We start from the raw sequence: 19,623 nt of genomic DNA, 5'->3' as shown, positions 1-19,623 counted from the left end.
ACGGCTACACGGGACAGTTGTGTCCTACGGCTACACTGGACAGTTGTGACCTACGGCTACACGGGGCAGTTGGGACCTACGGCTACACGGGACAGTTGTGACCTACGGCTACACGGTACAGTTGTGACCTACGGCTACACGGTACAGTTGTGACCTACGGCTACACGGGACAGTTGTGACCTACGGCTACACGGGACAGTTGTGACCTACGGCTACACGGGGCACTTGTGTCCTGCGGCTACACGGGACAGTTGTGACCTACGGCTACACGGGGCAGTTGTGACCTACGGCTACACGGGACAGTTGTGACCTACGGCTACACGGGACAGTTGTGACCTACGGCTACACGGGACAGTTGTGACCTACGGCTACACGGGACAGTTGTGTCCTACGGCTACACGGGACAGTTGTGACCTACGGCTACACGGGGCAGTTGTGACCTACGGCTACACGGGACAGTTGTGACCTACGGCTACACGGGGCAGTTGTGACCTACGGCTACACGCGACAGTTGTGACCTACGGCTACACGGGACAGTTGTGTCCTACGGCTACACGGGGCAGTTGTGACCTACGGCTACACGGGACAGTTGTGTCCTACAGCTACACGGGGCAGTTGTGACCTACGGCTACACGGGACAGTTGTGTCCTACGGCTACACGGGACAGTTGTGACCTACGGCTACACGGGGCAGTTGTGACCTACGGCTACATGGGAGAGTTGTGACCTACGGCTACACGGGACAGTTGGGACCTAATGCTACACGGGACAGTTGGGACCTAATGCTACACGGGACAGTTGTGACCTACGGCTACACGGGACAGTTGTGATCTTCGGCTACACGGGACATTTGTGACCTACGACTACACGGGACAGTTGTGACCTACAGCTACACGGGACAGTTGTGTCCTATGGCTACGCGGGACAGTTGTGTCCTATGGCTACGCGGGACAGTTGTGACCTACGGCTACACGGGACAGTTGTGTCCTATGGCTACGCGGGACAGTTGTGACCTACGGCTACACGGGACAGTTGTGACCTACGGCTACACGGGACAGTTGTGTCCTACGGCTACACGGGACAGTTGTGACCTACGGCTACACGGGGCAGTTGTGACCTACGGCTACACGGGACAGTTGTGACCTGCGGCTACACGGGACAGTTGTGACCTGCGGCTACACGGGACAGTTGTGACCTACGGCTACACGGGGCAGTTGTGACCTACGGCTACACGGGACAGTTGTGTCCTACGGCTACACGGGACAGTTGTGACCTACGGCTACACGGGGCAATTGTGACCTACAGCTACACGGGACAGTTGTGTCCTACGGCTACACAGGACAGTTGTGACCTACGGCTACATGGGACAGTTGTGCCATATGGCTACACGGGGCAGTTGTGACCTACGGCTACATGGGAGAGTTGTGACCTACGGCTACACGGGACAGTTGGGACCTAATGCTACACGGGACAGTTGGGACCTAATGCTACACGGGACAGTTGTGACCTACGGCTACACGGGACAGTTGTGATCTTCGGCTACACGGGACATTTGTGACCTACAACTACACGGGACAGTTGTGACCTACAGCTACACGGGGCAGTTGTGACCTACGGCTACACGGGACAGTTGTGACCTACAGCTACACGGGACAGTTGTGTCCTACGGCTACGCGGGACAGTTGTGACCTACGGCTACACGGGACAGTTGTGACCTACGGCTACATGGGACAGTTGTGTCCTACGGCTACACGGGACAGTTGTGACCTACGGCTACACGGGGCAGTTGTGACCTACGGCTACACGGGACAGTTGTGACCTGCGGCTACACGGGACAGTTGTGACCTGCGGCTACACGGGACAGTTGTGTCCTACGGCTACACGGGACAGTTGTGACCTACGGCTACACGGGGCAGTTGTGACCTACGGCTACACGGGGCAGCTGTGACCTACGGCTACACGGGGCAGTTGTGACCTACGGCTACACGGGACAGTTGTGACCTACGGCTACACGGGGCAGTTGTGACCTACGGCTACACGGGGTAGCTGTGACCTACGGCTACACGGGGCAGTTGTGAACTACGGCTACACGGGGCAGTTGTGACCTACGGCTACACGGGACAGTTGTGACCTACGGCTACACGGGACAGTTGGGACCTACGGCTACACGGGGCAGTTGCGACCTACGGCTACACGGGACAGTTGCGACCTACGGCTACACGGGACAGTTGTGACCTACGGCTACACGGGACAGTTGTGTCCTACGGCTACACGGGACAGTTGTGACCTACGGCTACACGGGGCAATTGTGACCTACGGCTACACGGGACAGTTGTGTCCTACGGCTACACGGGACAGTTGTGCCATACGGCTACACGGGGCAGTTGTGACCTACGGCTACATGGGAGAGTTGTGACCTACGGCTACACGGGACAGTTGGGACCTAATGCTACACGGGACAGTTGGGACCTAATGCTACACGGGACAGTTGTGACCTACGGCTACACGGGACAGTTGTGATCTTCGGCTACACGGGACATTTGTGACCTACGACTACACGGGACAGTTGTGACCTACAGCTACACGGGGCAGTTGTGACCTACGGCTACACGGGACAGTTGTGACCTACAGCTACACGGGACAGTTGTGTCCTACGGCTACGCGGGTCAGTTGTGACCTACGGCTACACGGGACAGTTGTGACCTACGGCTACACGGGACAGTTGTGTCCTACGGCTACACGGGACAGTTGTGACCTACGGCTACACGGGGCAGTTGTGACCTACGGCTACACGGGACAGTTGTGACCTGCGGCTACACGGGACAGTTGTGACCTGCGGCTACACGGGACAGTTGTGACCTACGGCTACACGGGGCAGTTGTGTCCTACGGCTACACGGGACAGTTGTGACCTACGGCTACACGGGGCAGTTGTGACCTACGGCTACACGGGACAGTTGTGACCTGCAGCTACACGGGACAGTTGTGACCTGCGGCTACACGGGACAGTTGTGACCTACGGCTACACGGGGCAGTTGTGACCTACGGCTACACGGGACAGTTGTGACCTGCGGCTACACGGGACAGTTGTGACCTGCGGCTACACAGGACAGTTGTGACCTACGGCTACACGGGGCAGTTGTGTCCTACGGCTACACGGGACAGTTGTGACCTACGGCTACACGGGGCAGCTGTGACCTATGGCTACACGGGGCAGCTGTGACCTACGGCTACACGGGGCAGCTGTGACCTATGGCTACACGGGGCAGTTGTGACCTACGGCTACACGGGACAGTTGTTACCTACGGCTACACGGGACAGTTGTGACCTACGGCTACACGGGACAGTTGTGACCTACGGCTACACGGGACAGTTGTGACCTACGGCTACACGGGGCAGTTGTGACCTACGGCTACACGGGAGAGTTGTGACCTACGGCTACACGGGACAGTTGTGACCTACGGCTACACGGGACAGTTGTGACCTACGGCTACACGGGACAGTTGTGACCTACGGCTACACGGGGCAGTTGTGTCCTACGGCTACACGGGACAGTTGTGACCTACGGCTACACGGGACAGTTATGACCTACGGCTACACGGGGCAGTTGTGACCTACGGCTACACGGGACAGTTGTGTCCTACGGCTACACGGGACAGTTGTGACCTACGGCTACACGGGGCAGTTGGGACCTACGGCTACACGGGGCAGTTGTGACCTACGGCTACACGGGACAGTTGTGACCTACAGCTACGCGGGACAGTTGTGACCTACGGCTACGCGGGACAGTTGTGACCTACGCCTACACGGGGCAGTTGTGACCTACGGCTACACGGTATAGTTGTGACCTACGGCTACGCGGGACAGTTGTGACCTACGGCTACACGGGGCAGTTGTGAACTACGGCTACACGGGGCCATTGTGACCTACGGCTACACGGGAAAGTTGTGACCTACGGCTACACGGCACAGTTGTGACCTACGGCTACACGGGACAGTTGTGACCTACGGCTACACGGCACAGTTGTGACCTACGGCTACACGGCACAGTTGTGACCTACGGCTACACGGGGCAGTTGTGACCTACGGCTACACGGTACAGTTGTGACCTACGGCTACACGGGACAGTTGTGACCTACGGCTACACGGGACAGTTGTGACCTACGGCTACACGGTACAGTTGTGACCTACGGCTACACGGGACAGTTGTGACCTACGGCTACACGGTACAGTTGTGACCTACGGCTACACGGGGCAGTTGTGACCTACGGCTACACGGTACAGTTGTGACCTACGGCTACACGGGGCAGTTGTGACCTACGGCTACACGGGGCAGTTGTGTCCTACGGCTACACGGGACAGTTGTGACCTACGGCTACACGGGACAGTTGTGACCTACGGCTACACGGGGCAGGGGGCAGTTGTGTCCTACGGCTACACGGGACAGTTGTGTCCTACGGCTACACGGGACAGTTGTGACCTACGGCTACACGGGACAGTTGTGACCTACGGCTACACAGGACAGTTGTGACCTACGGCTACACGGGGCAGTTGTGACCTACGGCTACACGGGGCAGTTGTGACCTACGGCTACACGGGACAGTTGTGTCCTACGGCTACACGGGACAGTTGTGTCCTACGGCTACACTGGACAGTTGTGACCTACGGCTACACGGGGCAGTTGGGACCTACGGCTACACGGGACAGTTGTGACCTACGGCTACACGGTACAGTTGTGACCTACGGCTACACGGTACAGTTGTGACCTACGGCTACACGGTACAGTTGTGACCTACGGCTACACGGGGCAGTTGTGAACTACGGCTACACGGGGCCATTGTGACCTACGGCTACACGGGGCAGTTGTGTCCTACGGCTACACGGAACAGTTGTGACCTACGGCTACACGGGACAGTTGTGACCTACGGCTACACGGGGCAGTTGGGACCTACGGCTACACGGGGCAGTTGTGACCTACGGCTACACGGGACAGTTGTGACCTACAGCTACGCGGGACAGTTGTGACCTACGGCTACGCGGGACAGTTGTGACCTACGCCTACACGGGGCAGTTGTGACCTACGGCTACACGGTACAGTTGTGACCTACGGCTACACGGGGCAGTTGTGAACTACGGCTACACGGGGCCATTGTGACCTACGGCTACACGGGAAAGTTGTGACCTACGGCTACACGGCACAGTTGTGACCTACGGCTACACGGCACAGTTGTGACCTACGGCTACACGGGGCAGTTGTGACCTACGGCTACACGGTACAGTTGTGACCTACGGCTACACGGTACAGTTGTGACCTACGGCTACACGGGGCAGTTGTGACCTACGGCTACACGGGGCAGTTGTGACCTACGGCTACACGGTACAGTTGTGACCTACGGCTACACGGGGCAGTTGTGAACTACGGCTACACGGGGCCATTGTGACCTACGGCTACACGGGAAAGTTGTGACCTACGGCTACACGGCACAGTTGTGACCTACGGCTACACGGCACAGTTGTGACCTACGGCTACACGGGGCAGTTGTGACCTACGGCTACACGGGACAGTTGTGACCTACGGCTACACGGGACAGTTGTGACCTACGGCTACACGGGACAGTTGTGACCTACGGCTACACGGGACAGTTGTGACCTACGGCTACACGGGGCAGTTGTGTCCTACGGCTACACGGGACAGTTGTGACCTACGGCTACACAGGACAGTTGTGACCTACGGCTACACGGGGCAGTTGTGACCTACGGCTACACGGGGCAGTTGTGACCTACGGCTACACGGGACAGTTGTGTCCTACGGCTACACGGGACAGTTGTGTCCTACGGCTATACTGGACAGTTGTGACCTACGGCTACACGGGGCAGTTGGGACCTACGGCTACACGGGACAGTTGTGACCTACGGCTACACGGTACAGTTGTGACCTACGGCTACACGGTACAGTTGTGACCTACGGCTACACGGTACAGTTGTGACCTACGGCTACACGGGACAGTTGTGACCTACGGCTACACGGGACAGTTGTGACCTACGGCTACACGGGACAGTTGTGTCCTACGGCTACACGGGACAGTTGTGTCCTACGGCTACACGGGACAGTTGTGTCCTACGGCTACACGGGAAAGTTGTGACCTACGGCTACATGGGGCAGTTGTGACCTACGGCTACACGGGAGAGTTGTGACCTACGGCTACACGGGACAGTTGTGACCTACGGCTACACGGGGCAATTGTGACCTACGGCTACACGGGACAGTTGTGACCTACGGCTACACGGGAGAGTTGTGACCTACGGCTACACGGGGCAGTTGTGACCTACGGCTACACGGGGCAGTTGTGACCTACAGCTACACGGGGCAGTTGTGACCTTCGGCTACACGGGACAGTTGTGACCTACGGCTACACGGGGCAGTTGTGACCTACGGCTACACGGGACAGTTGTGACCTACGGCTACATGGGACAGTTGTGACCTACGGCTACACGGGGCAATTGTGACCTACGGCTACACGGGACAGTTGTGACCTACGGCTACATGGGAGAGTTGTGACCTACGGCTACACGGGGCAGTTGTGACCTACGGCTACATGGGAGAGTTGTGACCTACGGCTACACGGGGCAGTTGTGACCTACGGCTACACGGGGCAGTTGTGACCTATGGCTACACGGGACAGTTGTGACCTACGGCTACATGGGAGAGTTGTGACCTACGGCTACACGGGGCAGTTGCGACCTACGGCTACACGGGACAGTTGTGACCTACGGCTACACGGGGCAGTTGTGTCCTACGGCTACACGGGACAGTTGTGACCTACAGCTACACGGGACAGTTGTGACCTACGGCTACACAGGACAGTTGTGACCTACGGCTACACGGGGCAGTTGTGACCTACGGCTACACGGGGCAGTTGTGACCTACGGCTACACGGGACAGTTGTGTCCTACGGCTACACGGGACAGTTGTGTCCTACGGCTACACTGGACAGTTGTGACCTACGGCTACACGGGGCAGTTGGGACCTACGGCTACACGGGACAGTTGTGACCTACGGCTACACGGTACAGTTGTGACCTACGGCTACACGGTACAGTTGTGACCTACGGCTACACGGTACAGTTGTGACCTACGGCTACACGGGACAGTTGTGACCTACGGCTACACGGGACAGTTGTGACCTACGGCTACACGGGACAGTTGTGTCCTACGGCTACACGGGACAGTTGTGTCCTACGGCTACACGGGACAGTTGTGTCCTACGGCTACACGGGAAAGTTGTGACCTACGGCTACATGGGGCAGTTGTGACCTACGGCTACACGGGAGAGTTGTGACCTACGGCTACACGGGACAGTTGTGACCTACGGCTACACGGGGCAATTGTGACCTACGGCTACACGGGACAGTTGTGACCTACGGCTACACGGGAGAGTTGTGACCTACGGCTACACGGGAGAGTTGTGACCTACGGCTACACGGGGCAGTTGTGACCTACGGCTACACGGGGCAGTTGTGACCTACAGCTACACGGGGCAGTTGTGACCTTCGGCTACACGGGACAGTTGTGACCTACGGCTACACGGGGCAGTTGTGACCTACGGCTACACGGGACAGTTGTGACCTACGGCTACATGGGACAGTTGTGACCTACGGCTACACGGGGCAATTGTGACCTACGGCTACACGGGACAGTTGTGACCTACGGCTACATGGGAGAGTTGTGACCTACGGCTACACGGGGCAGTTGTGACCTACGGCTACATGGGAGAGTTGTGACCTACGGCTACACGGGACAGTTGTGACCTACGGCTACACGGGGCAGTTGTGACCTACGGCTACACGGGGCAGTTGTGACCTACGGCTACACGGGACAGTTGTGACCTACGGCTACACGGGAGAGTTGTGACCTACGGCTACACTGGGCAGTTTCGTTGCTCCGGGACGGTTGATGTTCGATGTCTATGGGGACAATTAATGTAAATTCCGACACGTTGCCTAGAAAGCATCAAGTAAAAAAAAAATGGGTGTGCCAGGTATGAAGGACGTAGAGCAGCTGACTTCATGGGTGTCACTCAAGACTCACCAAACAATGGTCCTCTATCCCATTACATGGCATGATATCAGTCACTGTGGATGTCTGTGAGGACAATCACATCTCTTCTCATTGTTATGAGTCCAAACAGCGGCTTCCATTCCTGAGGACGGTAGTCACCAAATCCACTAACTGCCGGGTGACAACCCCGGATTAAGCCAAGCTTACAACTTCCTCGTTATAATACGGAATTTCTTGCCCAGTACAAGACAACAGTCATTATTACATGATATGGCTGACCTTGGCTTGCGTGTCATTTCCAAATCGGCTCCATCATGGATGACACCACATTCACTACCCAACATATTCACACCACAACTATGCGAAAACTTCCAGAGGATCGCCTCCGGGGTTTTGGCAGCTATGTGTCCTCCACGCAATGTTTGATTTAATTAACCGCTTCCCCGCCGCCCTATAGTAGAACTACGGCTACAGGGAGGCAGGGCTGCGCAAAATCACATTTGTATACTTTTTTTTTTTTTTACAGGTACTTATAGTCCTCATGAACACGGAACGTTTTTACAGCGGCTGTTTTTGGCTTTTTTAGTTTTTTTTCCTACAGCCAGTAAACTCCCCAGCATGTTATCCTATGTGTCCATACACACATAGACTGGAATCAACGTTTTATGGCTGGCAAAAAAAACACAGAACTAGTGGGCTTCTTTTTTAGCTGTAAGAACGCTGCAAACTGGCATTTTTGGACTTTTTTTGACCCCAAAATAATTTTGGGGGGGGGGTAAAAAAATGCAAACGCTGAAAAACGCAGCAAAACGCTAATGCAAAAACACTTAAAAAAGCTGAAAACTCACTTTTTTAACGTGACTTTACACAGCTAACGTTACCTTCGTTATCAAAATGTCCCGGGTGCATGAGGACTTATAGCACCGTCAATTTATGCAGCGCTTTACATATATATTGTACATTCACATCAGTCCTTAACCCTCAAGGGGCGTACAAGCTAAAGTCCCTAACTTTATTTTTTTTATTTATTTCAGGTACTTATATAGTGCCAATAATTTATGCAGCGCTTTACACACACACATATATATATATATATAGTACATTCACATCAGTCCCTTGGTATGCCAGGAAACGCCTGGACAATTAATTCAGTCAGCTAAGGGTGCTTTCAAATATAACCCTCAAGGGGTGTACAATCTAAGGTCCCTAACTCACATTCATACATACACTTACTAGGGCCAATTTAGAAAAGATCCAATTAACCTACCAGCATGTCTTTGGAGTGTGGGAGGAATCCGGAGTACCCGGTGGAAACCCACACAGTCAAAGGGAGAACATGCAAACTCCAGGCAGGTGATGCCTTGGTTGGGATGTGAACCAACGATCCCTAGTAATACCAGGCGGAGGTGCTAACCATGTGGCCACTGTGCTGCGGAAATACAAATACGTGATTTTGTATTTCCGGGTAGGGGGTGCGCTATAAGTCGCTGATTGCTGCCATTACTAATATAAAAAAATTTAAAAGTCCCAGTATATATCCCGCCATTTGTAAACGCTATAACTTTCACGTAAACCAATTAATTTATACATATTGGGAGGGCACAGTACAGCAATCAGGAGGGTACAATATTGGGATCAGGAGGGCACAGTACAGGGATCAGGAGGGCACAATACTGGGATCAGGAGGGCACAGTACAGGGATCAGGAGGGCACAGTACAAGGATCAGGAGGACACAATACAGGGATCAGGAGGGCACAGTACAGGGATCAGGAGGGCACAATACTGGGATCAGGAGGACATAATACTGGGATCAGGAAGACACAATACTGCGATCAGGAGGACATAATACTGGGATCAGGAGGGCACAGTACAGGGATCAGGAGGGCACAATATTGGGATCAGGAGGGCTCAGTACAAGGATCAGGAGGGCACAATACTGGGATCAGGAGGGCACGGTACAGGGGGAGTCAGGGGGGCTAAATACTGGGATCAGGAGGGCACAATATTGGGATCAGGAGAGCACAGTACAGGGGGAGTCAGGAGGGCACAGTACTGGGATCAGCAGGGCACAATACAGGGATCAGGAGGGCACAGTACAGGGGGAGTCAGGGGGGCTAAATACTGGGATCAGGAGGGCACAATATTGGGATCAGGAGAGCACAGTATAGGGGGAGTCAGGAGGGCACAGTACTGGGATCAGGAGAGCACAGTATAGGGGGAGTCAGGAGGGCACAGTACTGGGATCAGGAGGACACAGTACAAGTTCTGGGACGCTGCCTGGGCCATCCCTGGGACAGTTTAGTAAACAGCGTAACTATCCCAGCAAATCCTGGACAGCTGGCAGGTATAATGTAATGCAAGATTACCATGGGGCCCCCAATGCACCTGGGGCCCCTGGGTAGTGCCCATGCTTTATGACAGCCCTGCTCATGCCTAGTACACATGATGAGTACATTGGACGAATGATCCTCTGCTTTTTTTGTTTTGTTTTTTTGCATGCTGATCTCCATATCAAAAATGAAGAGTTCACTCAACTTATGAAGATTCTGTACGACAGAATAGAACTTTGGAAGTTGCGTCATGATTTGTATTTCCGGACGACTTCTGTATTCATTAAATGAAAATCACACCATCTGATATCACACCAGAAAAATGTTATTGTCACATGAACTGTCGTGATTGGCTCTTGATACCTGTATACTAACAATCGTGTGTATGGGCCATTGGATCTACCATCAACTAGGAGTTTGCCTGGAGTCTGCATGTTCTCCCTGTGCCTGCGTGGGTTTCCCCTGGGTACGCTGATTTCCTCCCACACTCCAAAGACATGCTGGTAGATTGATCGGCTCCTGTCTATACACTATATTGCCTGCAGTATTGGGCCGCCGGCCTTTCCACACACATGACCTTTAATGGCCCCCCCAGTCTTAGTCCGTAGGGTTCAATATTGAGTTGGCCCCGCCCTTTCCACACACATGACCTTTAATGGCCCCCCAGTCTTAGTCCGTAGGGTTCAATATTGAGTTGGCCCCGCCCTTTCCCCGCACATGACCTGTAATGGCCCCCCAGTCTTAGTCCGTAGGGTTCAATATTGAGTTGGCCCCGCCCTTTCCCCGCACATGACCTGTAATGGCCCCCCAGTCTTAGTCCGTAGGGTTCAATATTGAGTTGGCCCCGCCCTTCCCACACACATGACCTTTAATGGCCCCTCCCAGTCTTAGTCCGTAGGGTTCAATATTGAGTTGGCCCCGCCCTTTCCACACACATGACCTTTAATGGCCCCCCAGTCTTAGTTCGTAGGGTTCAATATTGAGTTGGCCCCGCCCTTTCCACACACATGACTTTTAATGGCCCCCCAGTCTTAGTCCGTAGGGTTCAATATTGAGTTGGCCCCGCCCTTTGCAGCTATAACAGCTTCAACTCTTCTGGGAAGGCCCCCCACAAGGTTTAGGAGGGTGTCTATGGGAAGGTTGGACCATTCTTCCAGAAGCACATTTGTCAGGTCAGGCACTGATGTCGGGGGAGGAGGCCTGGCTCGCAGTCTCCGCTCTAATTCATCCCAAAGGTGTTCTATGGGGTTGAGGTCAGGACTCTGTGCAGGACAGTCAAGTTCCTCCACCCCAAACTGGCTCCTCCATGTCTTTATGGACCTTGCTTTGTGCACTGGTGGGCAGTCATGTTGGAACAGAAAGGGCCATCCCCAAACTCCTCCCACAAATGTGGGAGCATGAAATTGTCCAAAATGTCACCTTAAGAGTTCCCTTCACTGGAACTAGGGGGCCAAGCCCAACCCCTGAAAAACAACCCCACACTATATTCCCCCCTCCACCAAACTTTACACTTGGCACAATGCAGTCAGGCAAGTACTGTTCTCCTGGCCACTGCCAAACCCAGACACGTCCCTCGGATTGCCAGACAGAAGCATGTTTGGTCACTCCAGAGAACACGTCTCCCCTGCTCTAGAGTCCAGTGGCAGCGTGCTTTACACCACGGCATCCGACACTTTGCATTGCACTTGGTGATGGAAGGCTTGGATGCAGCTGCTCGGCCATGGAAACCCATTCCATGACGCTCTCTACGCACTGTTGTTGGGCTCATCTGAAGGCCACACCAAGTTTGGAGGTCTTTAGCTATTGACTCTGCAGACAGTTGGTGACTTCTGCGCACTGTGCGCTTCAGCATGCGCTGACCCCGCCCTGTCATGTGACGTGGCCTACCACTTGGTGGCTGAGTGGCTATTGTTCCCAGTGGCTTCCACTTTGTTATAATCCCACTAACAGTTGAGCGTGGAATATTTAGTAGCCAGGAAATGTCACGGATGGACTTATTGCCCAGGTGGCCACCTATCACGGGACCACGCTTGGAGTCACTGAGCTCCTGAGAGCGACCCATTCTTTCACCAATGTTTGTAGAAGCAGTCTGCATGCCTAGGGGCTTGATTGTATACACCTGTGTCCATGGGGGGGATTGGGACACCTGAATCACATGATATGGAGGGGATTGGAGCACCTGAATCACATGATATGGAGGGGATTGGAACACCTGAATCACATGATATGGAGGGGATTGGAGCACCTGAATCACATGATTGGGAGGGGATTGGTACACCTGAATCACATGATTTGGAGGGGATTGGTACACCTGAATCACATGAATTGGAGGGCAGGGCCAATGTAGTGTGTGTGTGAGTAAAGCAGGTCATACATGGGTCAAATTCCGAACGATTTTCAATCGAAAATCCAAAACATTGTTTGTTCTGTAATCCGATGGTGCCACCAATGATTTTGAAAATCTGTTGTTTTTCATGAATTTTCCAGCTTTACCAATAAAAAAAATGTGCCAAAACTCCGAAAAACAGCCGACCAAGTAAAACCCACTAACGGTGTGAAAATCGTCCAAATTTCGACCCGTCTATGGCCTGCATTAGGGACCTTAAGCCGGCCACACACGGATAGATTTTCGTTCTGGAATTTTCGTTTGAAGAATATTTGTTTCATTTTCTAATCGTGAGTGTGTGTGTGGGGGGGGGGGGGGTCATACCGATGTTAATTTTCTACAGCAGTGACGGGAAAAATTCTAAGGGGGCGGGAAGGAAAACTTTTCTCCGTCAAACAAATTTTTGAATGGGCGGTGATCGTTCAGAAATGACATTCGTTTTAAAGTGGAATGTCAAAAGGAGAAGTCGATTTTCTGACAACGTTCGTCCGTTCATCGAATGCGCAAAGAATGTTCGTACGTCTTCTCTTCCGAACACTCTCTTTGGAAAATCTATGCGTGTATGGCCAGCTTTAGATTGTACGCTCCTCGGGGGCGGGGACTGATGACAATGTACGATATATATTTATTATTTATTTCAGGTACTTATATATCGCCGTCAATGTACTCCGCGCTTTACATATATATTGTACATTCACATCAGTCCCCGCCCCTGAGGAGCGTACAATCTAAGGTCCCTAACTCACATTCATACATACACATACAGGAGCCAATTCACCTACCAGCATGTCTTTGGAGTGTGGAAGGAAACCGGAGTACCCAGAGGAAACCCACACAGGCACAGGGAGAACATGCAAACTCCAGGCAGGTGGTGCCATGGTTGGGATTCGAACCAACTACCGGAGTACTGCCAGGAGGAAGTGCTAACCACTCAGCCCCTGTATATATATATATGTACAGCGCTGTGTAAATTGACGGCGCCATATAAATAGATGAATAATAGTGCGAAGGCCTGCCCCCATTTATAACTTCATGCTAATTCAGGGGTCTCCAAACTTTCTAAACAAAGTACCAGTTTACTGTCCTTCAGTTTTTAGGGAGCCAGACTGTGACCATCGGGAGTAGAAAAGGTCACAATGCCAGTGGGAAAAAAATGCCTCATCTTTGATGTCAGTGGGGGGAATAGTGCCCCATCATTGGTGTCAGTGGGAGGAATAGTGCCCCATCATTGGTGTCAGTGGGAGGAATAGTGCCCCATCACTGGTGTCAGTGGGAGGAATAGTGCCCCACCATTGGTGTCAGTGGGAGGAATAGTGCCCCATCATTGGTGTCAGTGGGAGGAATAGTGCCCCATCATTGGTATCAGTGGGAGGAATAGTGCCCCATCATTGGTGTCAGTGGGAGGAATAGTGCCCCATCATTGGTGTCAGTGGGAGGAATAGTGCCCCATCATTGGTGTCAGTGGGAGGAATAGTGCCCCATCACTGGTGTCAGTGGGAGGAATAGTGCCCCACCATTGGTGTCAGTGGGAGGAATAGTGCCCCATCATTGGCCCATCATTGGTGTCAGTGGGAGGAATATTGCCCCATCATTGGTGTCAGGGGGAGGAATAGTGCCCCGTCATTGGTGTCAGTGGGAGGAATAGTGCCCCATCATTGGCGTCAGGGGGAGGAATAGTGCCCCGTCATTGGTGTCAGTGGGGGGAATAGTGCCCCATCACTGGTGTCAGTGGGAGGAATAGTGCCCCATCACTGGTGTCAGTGGGAGGAATAGTGCCCCATCACTGGTGTCAGTGGGAGGAATAGTGCTCCATCACTGGTGTCAGTGGGAGGAATAGTGCCCCATCATTGGTGTCAGTGGGAGGAATAGTGCCCCATCATTGGTGTCAGTGGGAGGAATAGTGCCCCATCATTGGTGTCAGTGGGAGGAATAGTGCCCCATCATTGGTGTCAGTGGGAGGAATAGTGTCCCATCATTGGCGTCAGTGGGAGGAATAGTGCCCCAGCATTGGCGTCAGTGGGAGGAATAGTGCCCCATCATTGGCGTCAGTGGGAGGAATAGTGCCCCAGCATTGGTGTCATTGGGAGGAATTGTGCCCCATCATTGGTGTCAGTGGGAGGAATAGTGCCCCATCATTGGCGTCAGTGGGAGGAATAGTGTCCCATCATTGGCGTCAGTGGGAGGAATAGTGCCCCAGCATTGGTGTCATTGGGAGGAATTGTGCCCCATAGTTGATGTCATTGGTAGAAGTTGTGCCCCATAGTTGGTGTCATTGGGAGAAGTTGTACCACATAGTTGGTGTCATTGGTAGAAGTTGTATCCCATAGTTGGTGTCATTGGGAGAAGTTGTGCCCCATAGTTGGTGTCATTGGGAGAAGTTGTGCCCCATAGTTGGTATCATTGGGAGAAGTTGTGCCCCATAGTTGGTGTCATTGGGAGACGTTGTGCCCCATAGTTGATGTCATTGGGAGACGTTGTGCCCCATAGTTGGTGTCATTGGGAGAAGTTGTGCCCCATAGTTGGTGTCATTGGGAGAAGTTGTGCCCCATAGTTGGTGTCATTGGGAGACGTTTTGCCCCATAGTTGGTGTCACTGGGAGAAGTTGTGCCCCATAGTTGGTGTCATTGGGAGAGGTTGTGCCCCATAGTTGGTGTCATTGGGAGAAGTTGTGCCCCATAGTTGGTGTCATTGGGAGAAGTTGTGCCCCATAGTTGGTGTCATTGGGAGAAGTTGTGCTCTTTCATTGGTGTCAGTGGGTAGAATTTTGCCCCATTGTTGGTATTAGTGGATGAAATAGAGCCCCAGGGGCTGGATAAGACCAAGCAAAGGGCCGCCTCTGGCCCCCGGGCTGCAGTTTGGGACCACTGTGCTCTCATGGTGCACAGATTCTGGGAAGTCTAAATGAGATTGCACAATCAGATTGGGTGGTGTATGTCGGATCTGCGCTGTGATAGGTCAGGTCAGCAGAAAAGACAAAGCCCCTCTGTGTCATCAGAAATCCTATCCACACATCAGCTGAACCCACAACCCTAGCCATCCAGGATCAGCCATCATCAGAGCAGGGGCCCCTCCCAGCAGGATCCTGTGCCCCTGCCCTGCCCCCCACATGGGGCAATCACTGATCATCAATAGAGGGGGGGGGTCTGTCAGTCTGTGGATTACATAGACAGAGATAAACAGACATCCTGCCAGGCAGCCAGCAGTGCAGGGGTTAATGTGAGCAGGGGAGGAGAGCCTAGGCACAGCAGGGTGGCCCTGTGTCACATGCTCACCTGGACTGGGAGGGGGATGGGAAAGAGAAGGAGGAGTTTTTTTTTTTTCTTTTGCAAAGAGGAAAGAAAAATTCATAACAAACATTTATTTGCAAACAAGTATCAGAGTGTGTGGGGTGCGGGGAGAACTGCCCTTCCCCCTCCCCAACTGACACTTCCTGGGACTTTGCGGAGAGCTCCAGACTGCCTGCCCGGGGAGAAGAGCTGCCTGCTGCCGGCTGGAGGAGGAGGGGAGCCGGGCTGCTGAGCTGGGAGGTGCCGGAGGAAAGTTACTGCTGATCCCCAGACCTGGAAGTATCTGAGGAGCCTCTGGGGGACCTGAAGAGCCCTTCTATGACTTGAGGAGCCTCTGTGGGACCTTCGGAACCTCTATAGGACCTCCTAAGCTTTTGTGGGACCAGCACAGCCTCATTAGGACCCCCTCAGCTTTTGTGGGACCTTTTGGAGCCCCTATAGAACCTTCTGAGACCACCGGAACCTCTATAGTACTTCCTGAACCTTTCTTTGACCACCAGAGTCTTGTTAGGACCTCCTAAGCGTCTGTGGGACCATAACAGCCTCAATAGGACCCCCTCAGCTTCTGTGGGACCATAACAGCCTCAATAGGACCCCCTCAGCTTCTGTGGGACCATAACAGCCTCAATAGGACCCCCTCAGCTTCTGTGGGACCATAACAGCCTCAATAGGACCTCCTAAGCTTCTGTGGGACCATAACAGCCTAATTAGGACCCCCTAAGCTTCTGTGGGACCATAACAGCCTAATTAGGACCCCCTCAGCTTCTGTGGGACCATAACAGCCTAATTAGGACCCCCTAAGCTTCTGTGGGACCATAACAGCCTAATTAGGACCCCCTCAGCTTCTGTGGGACTTCTTGGAGTCTCTGTAGAACCTTCTGAGACCATCGGAACCTCTATAGCACCTTCTGAGACTGTCAGAGGCTCATTAGGACCCCCTAATCTTCTCTGGGAACATCGGAGCCTTTATAGAGCCTTTGAGACCACCGGAACCTCTATAGGACATTCTACACCTCTCTGGAACCAGCACAGGCTCATCAGGACCTCCTAAGCTTCCGTGGAACCATCGGAGCCTCTAAAAAACCTTTTTGAGACCACCGGAACTTCTGTAGGACCATCTGAGTCTCATTAGGACCTTCTAAGCTTCCGTAGGACCTTCTGAGCCACTGTCCGGTCATTGGAGCTCTTATAGGACCTTTTTGGGAGCTTTTGTGGAACCATCAGATCCCCTCTAAGGTCATCAGCCCCCCCTGAAATTGTCGAAGCCTCTGTGAAGTTCTCGGAACCTCTATAGGACTGCCAGGTCATCAGAACTCTCCAACAATTGTTGGATCTTCTGTAGGATCATTAGAGCCCCACAAAATTTTGTTGGGTCATCAGAACCCCTGACAACTGTCAATTGGTCACCAGAAGCCCCCCCCCCCCCTAATATTCTCAGAGCCTCTCTAGGATTGTTGGAGCCTTTCTGCTATTGTCGGAGCTTGCACAGGACTGTCGGCCATTGCCATCAGAGCTCCTGGAGGATAAGTTGGGGCCACTGTCTGGACATCAGAGCTCCTGGAGGATAAGTTGGGGCCACTGTCTGGACATCAGAGCTCCTGGAGGATAAGTTGGGGCCACTGTCTGGACATCAGAGCTCCTGGAGGATAAGTTGGGGGCCACTGTCTGGACTTCAGAGCTCCTGGAGGATAAGTTGGGGGCCACTGTCTGGACTTCAGAGCTCCTGGAGGATAAGTTGGGGGCCACTGTCTGGACATCAGAGCTCCTGGAGGATAAGTTGGGGGCCACTGTCTGGACATCAGTGCTCCTGGAGGATAAGTTGGAGGCCACTGTCTGGTCATCAGAGCTCCTGGAGGATAAGTTGGGGGCCACTGTCTGGTCATCAGAGCTCCTGGAGGATAAGTTGGGGGCCACTGTCTGGACATCAGAGCTCCTAGAGGATAAGTTGGGGCCACTGTCTGGTCATCAGAGCTCCTGGAGGATAAGTTGGGGGCCACTGTCTGGTCATCAGAGCTCCTGGAGGATAAGTTGGGGGCCACTGTCTGGACAGCCCCTGACAATTGTTGGGTCATCGGAGCCCCTCTAATATTGTCGGGTTATCGCCCCCCCACCACCTTTATTGGACCCCCTGATCCCTTTATGGGGCCATTCTGAGCAGATTCCAGGCCATGGGAGGCTGCATGGGACGACCCCGAGGGGAGAGCCCGAGATCCCAATCCAGATCCTCTGGTCACCCCCGCAAGAGAGCAGGTAAGTCGATGTGTTACATGGGGGTGCTGCGGAGGAAGGTGGGTGCCCCTCCAGTGTTCCCCTTTTTTGTATCATTGGGCTGTAGTGTCTGTGTTTTTTGTTAAGGTGGGGGGAATATTTTGGCTCAAACGCTGGTGTGCTGCGTTTTCCCACGTTTACCAGCGTTCCAGTGTTTTTAAATCGCCAGAAGCCAACAGACGCAGCTGTAAAAACGCCCGGCGTGATGAGGCCTGAAGCTGAGCCCCCGGTCTGGTTTGTGTTGCGTTGTTCTTGCGATGGAACGGTGCAAGTAGTCGCTTTCCATTCGCTGCCGAAAAGGGACGGACAGACCATTTGGAAACTCCAGCACTGCCCGAGGGCCCGGGGTCAGTAGGGGGCCCCATGAGATGCCCCTTGTACCTTTTTCATAGGCTTTTTTGAGTTTGGGCAAGGACACGGGCCCCATGATCCCCCATTGCCTGGGGGCCCCATGAGTTGTCAGTCCGCCCCTGCTGTCGAAGTTTCTGGCGCCGCAGTGATCGCTGTGGTCTTTCGCGTCCCGTGCCGAGTGGCTGCCCTGCTTCGCAGTGGGGTCGCTGTCATGGGCCCCCCCACCAATCACAGAACCTCCTGCATTTTTCCCAATGGATGCAAGCTGTTTTGTGATTGGACAGGCAGCGTGATGATGTCACAATCCCCACCTCATCCAGTCAGAGAACGAGAATCCGAAGACAGCGGTGATCACTGTAGCAGTGGCAACTACTACTGCGATTTGCTCAGTGAGGAGCAGGGGCTTCTTTTGGGGGGGAGGCTTTTTTTAATCGCAACAAAACAGCACTGCGTTTGAAGCGACGTTCAAAATGAATGGCGCACACACGTGGCGTGTTTTGCAGCTATTGTGCGTTTTTGGTGTTTGTCTCGTGGTTGCGTTGGGGCCCTGCTCGCTTGAACGGGTCATGCTTGGAACTTCCTGCCGTGAGGCTAGGTTCACGCCTAAGCGTTTTGCAATCGGCGGAAGCGCACTACAGTCTATTTAACATGGTTTCCTATGGGACGCATTCACATCTCTGCGTTTTCACCCAGTGCGTGTTTTTTTTAATTTTTTTTGGAAGGGGTCAGGGACTTGTTTAAATGAAAGACGTTGTGTTTTGGTCCAATAGACTTCAATGGAGATGTTGCAGAAATGCATGTTGTGTGTTTTTAATGCGTTTTTGCATTTTTAATAATCTGCCCAGCAACAAGTTGGTCAAAAGAGAAAAAAACATGATGGGACACATTCAGATCTCTGCGTTTTCAGCCAGTTTTTTTTTTTTTTCTCTGAGGGCGTCGGGAACT

At 53.3% G+C, this 19,623-nt stretch overlaps 1 protein-coding gene and 1 long non-coding RNA gene across 2 annotated transcripts in view; both read left to right on the top strand.

Moving 5' to 3' along the window:
• Window positions 1-10,698, top strand: part of LOC149434029 (uncharacterized) — a 29,579-nt gene extending 18,881 nt beyond the window's left edge. The window contains exon 2 of the long non-coding RNA XR_016308824.1: window positions 10,580-10,698. This is a non-coding gene — a long non-coding RNA (uncharacterized LOC149434029). The remainder of the gene's footprint in view (window positions 1-10,579) is intronic.
• A 5,396-nt stretch (window positions 10,699-16,094) lies between these two features.
• UBTD1 (ubiquitin domain containing 1) overlaps window positions 16,095-19,623 on the top strand; it is an 85,474-nt gene continuing 81,945 nt past the window's right edge. The window contains exon 1 of the mRNA XM_089664197.1: window positions 16,095-18,309. Coding sequence (XP_089520323.1) covers window positions 18,228-18,309 — 82 coding nt within the window. The 5' untranslated portion in view covers window positions 16,095-18,227. The remainder of the gene's footprint in view (window positions 18,310-19,623) is intronic.

This window comes from Staurois parvus, unplaced genomic scaffold (assembly GCF_062004578.1).
Source record: "Staurois parvus isolate SC_StPar_1 unplaced genomic scaffold, SC_StPar_1.0 ptg001853l, whole genome shotgun sequence".
Classification (NCBI taxonomy): Eukaryota; Metazoa; Chordata; class Amphibia; order Anura; family Ranidae; genus Staurois; species Staurois parvus.
This window is presented reverse-complemented; position numbering and strand designations above follow the sequence as displayed.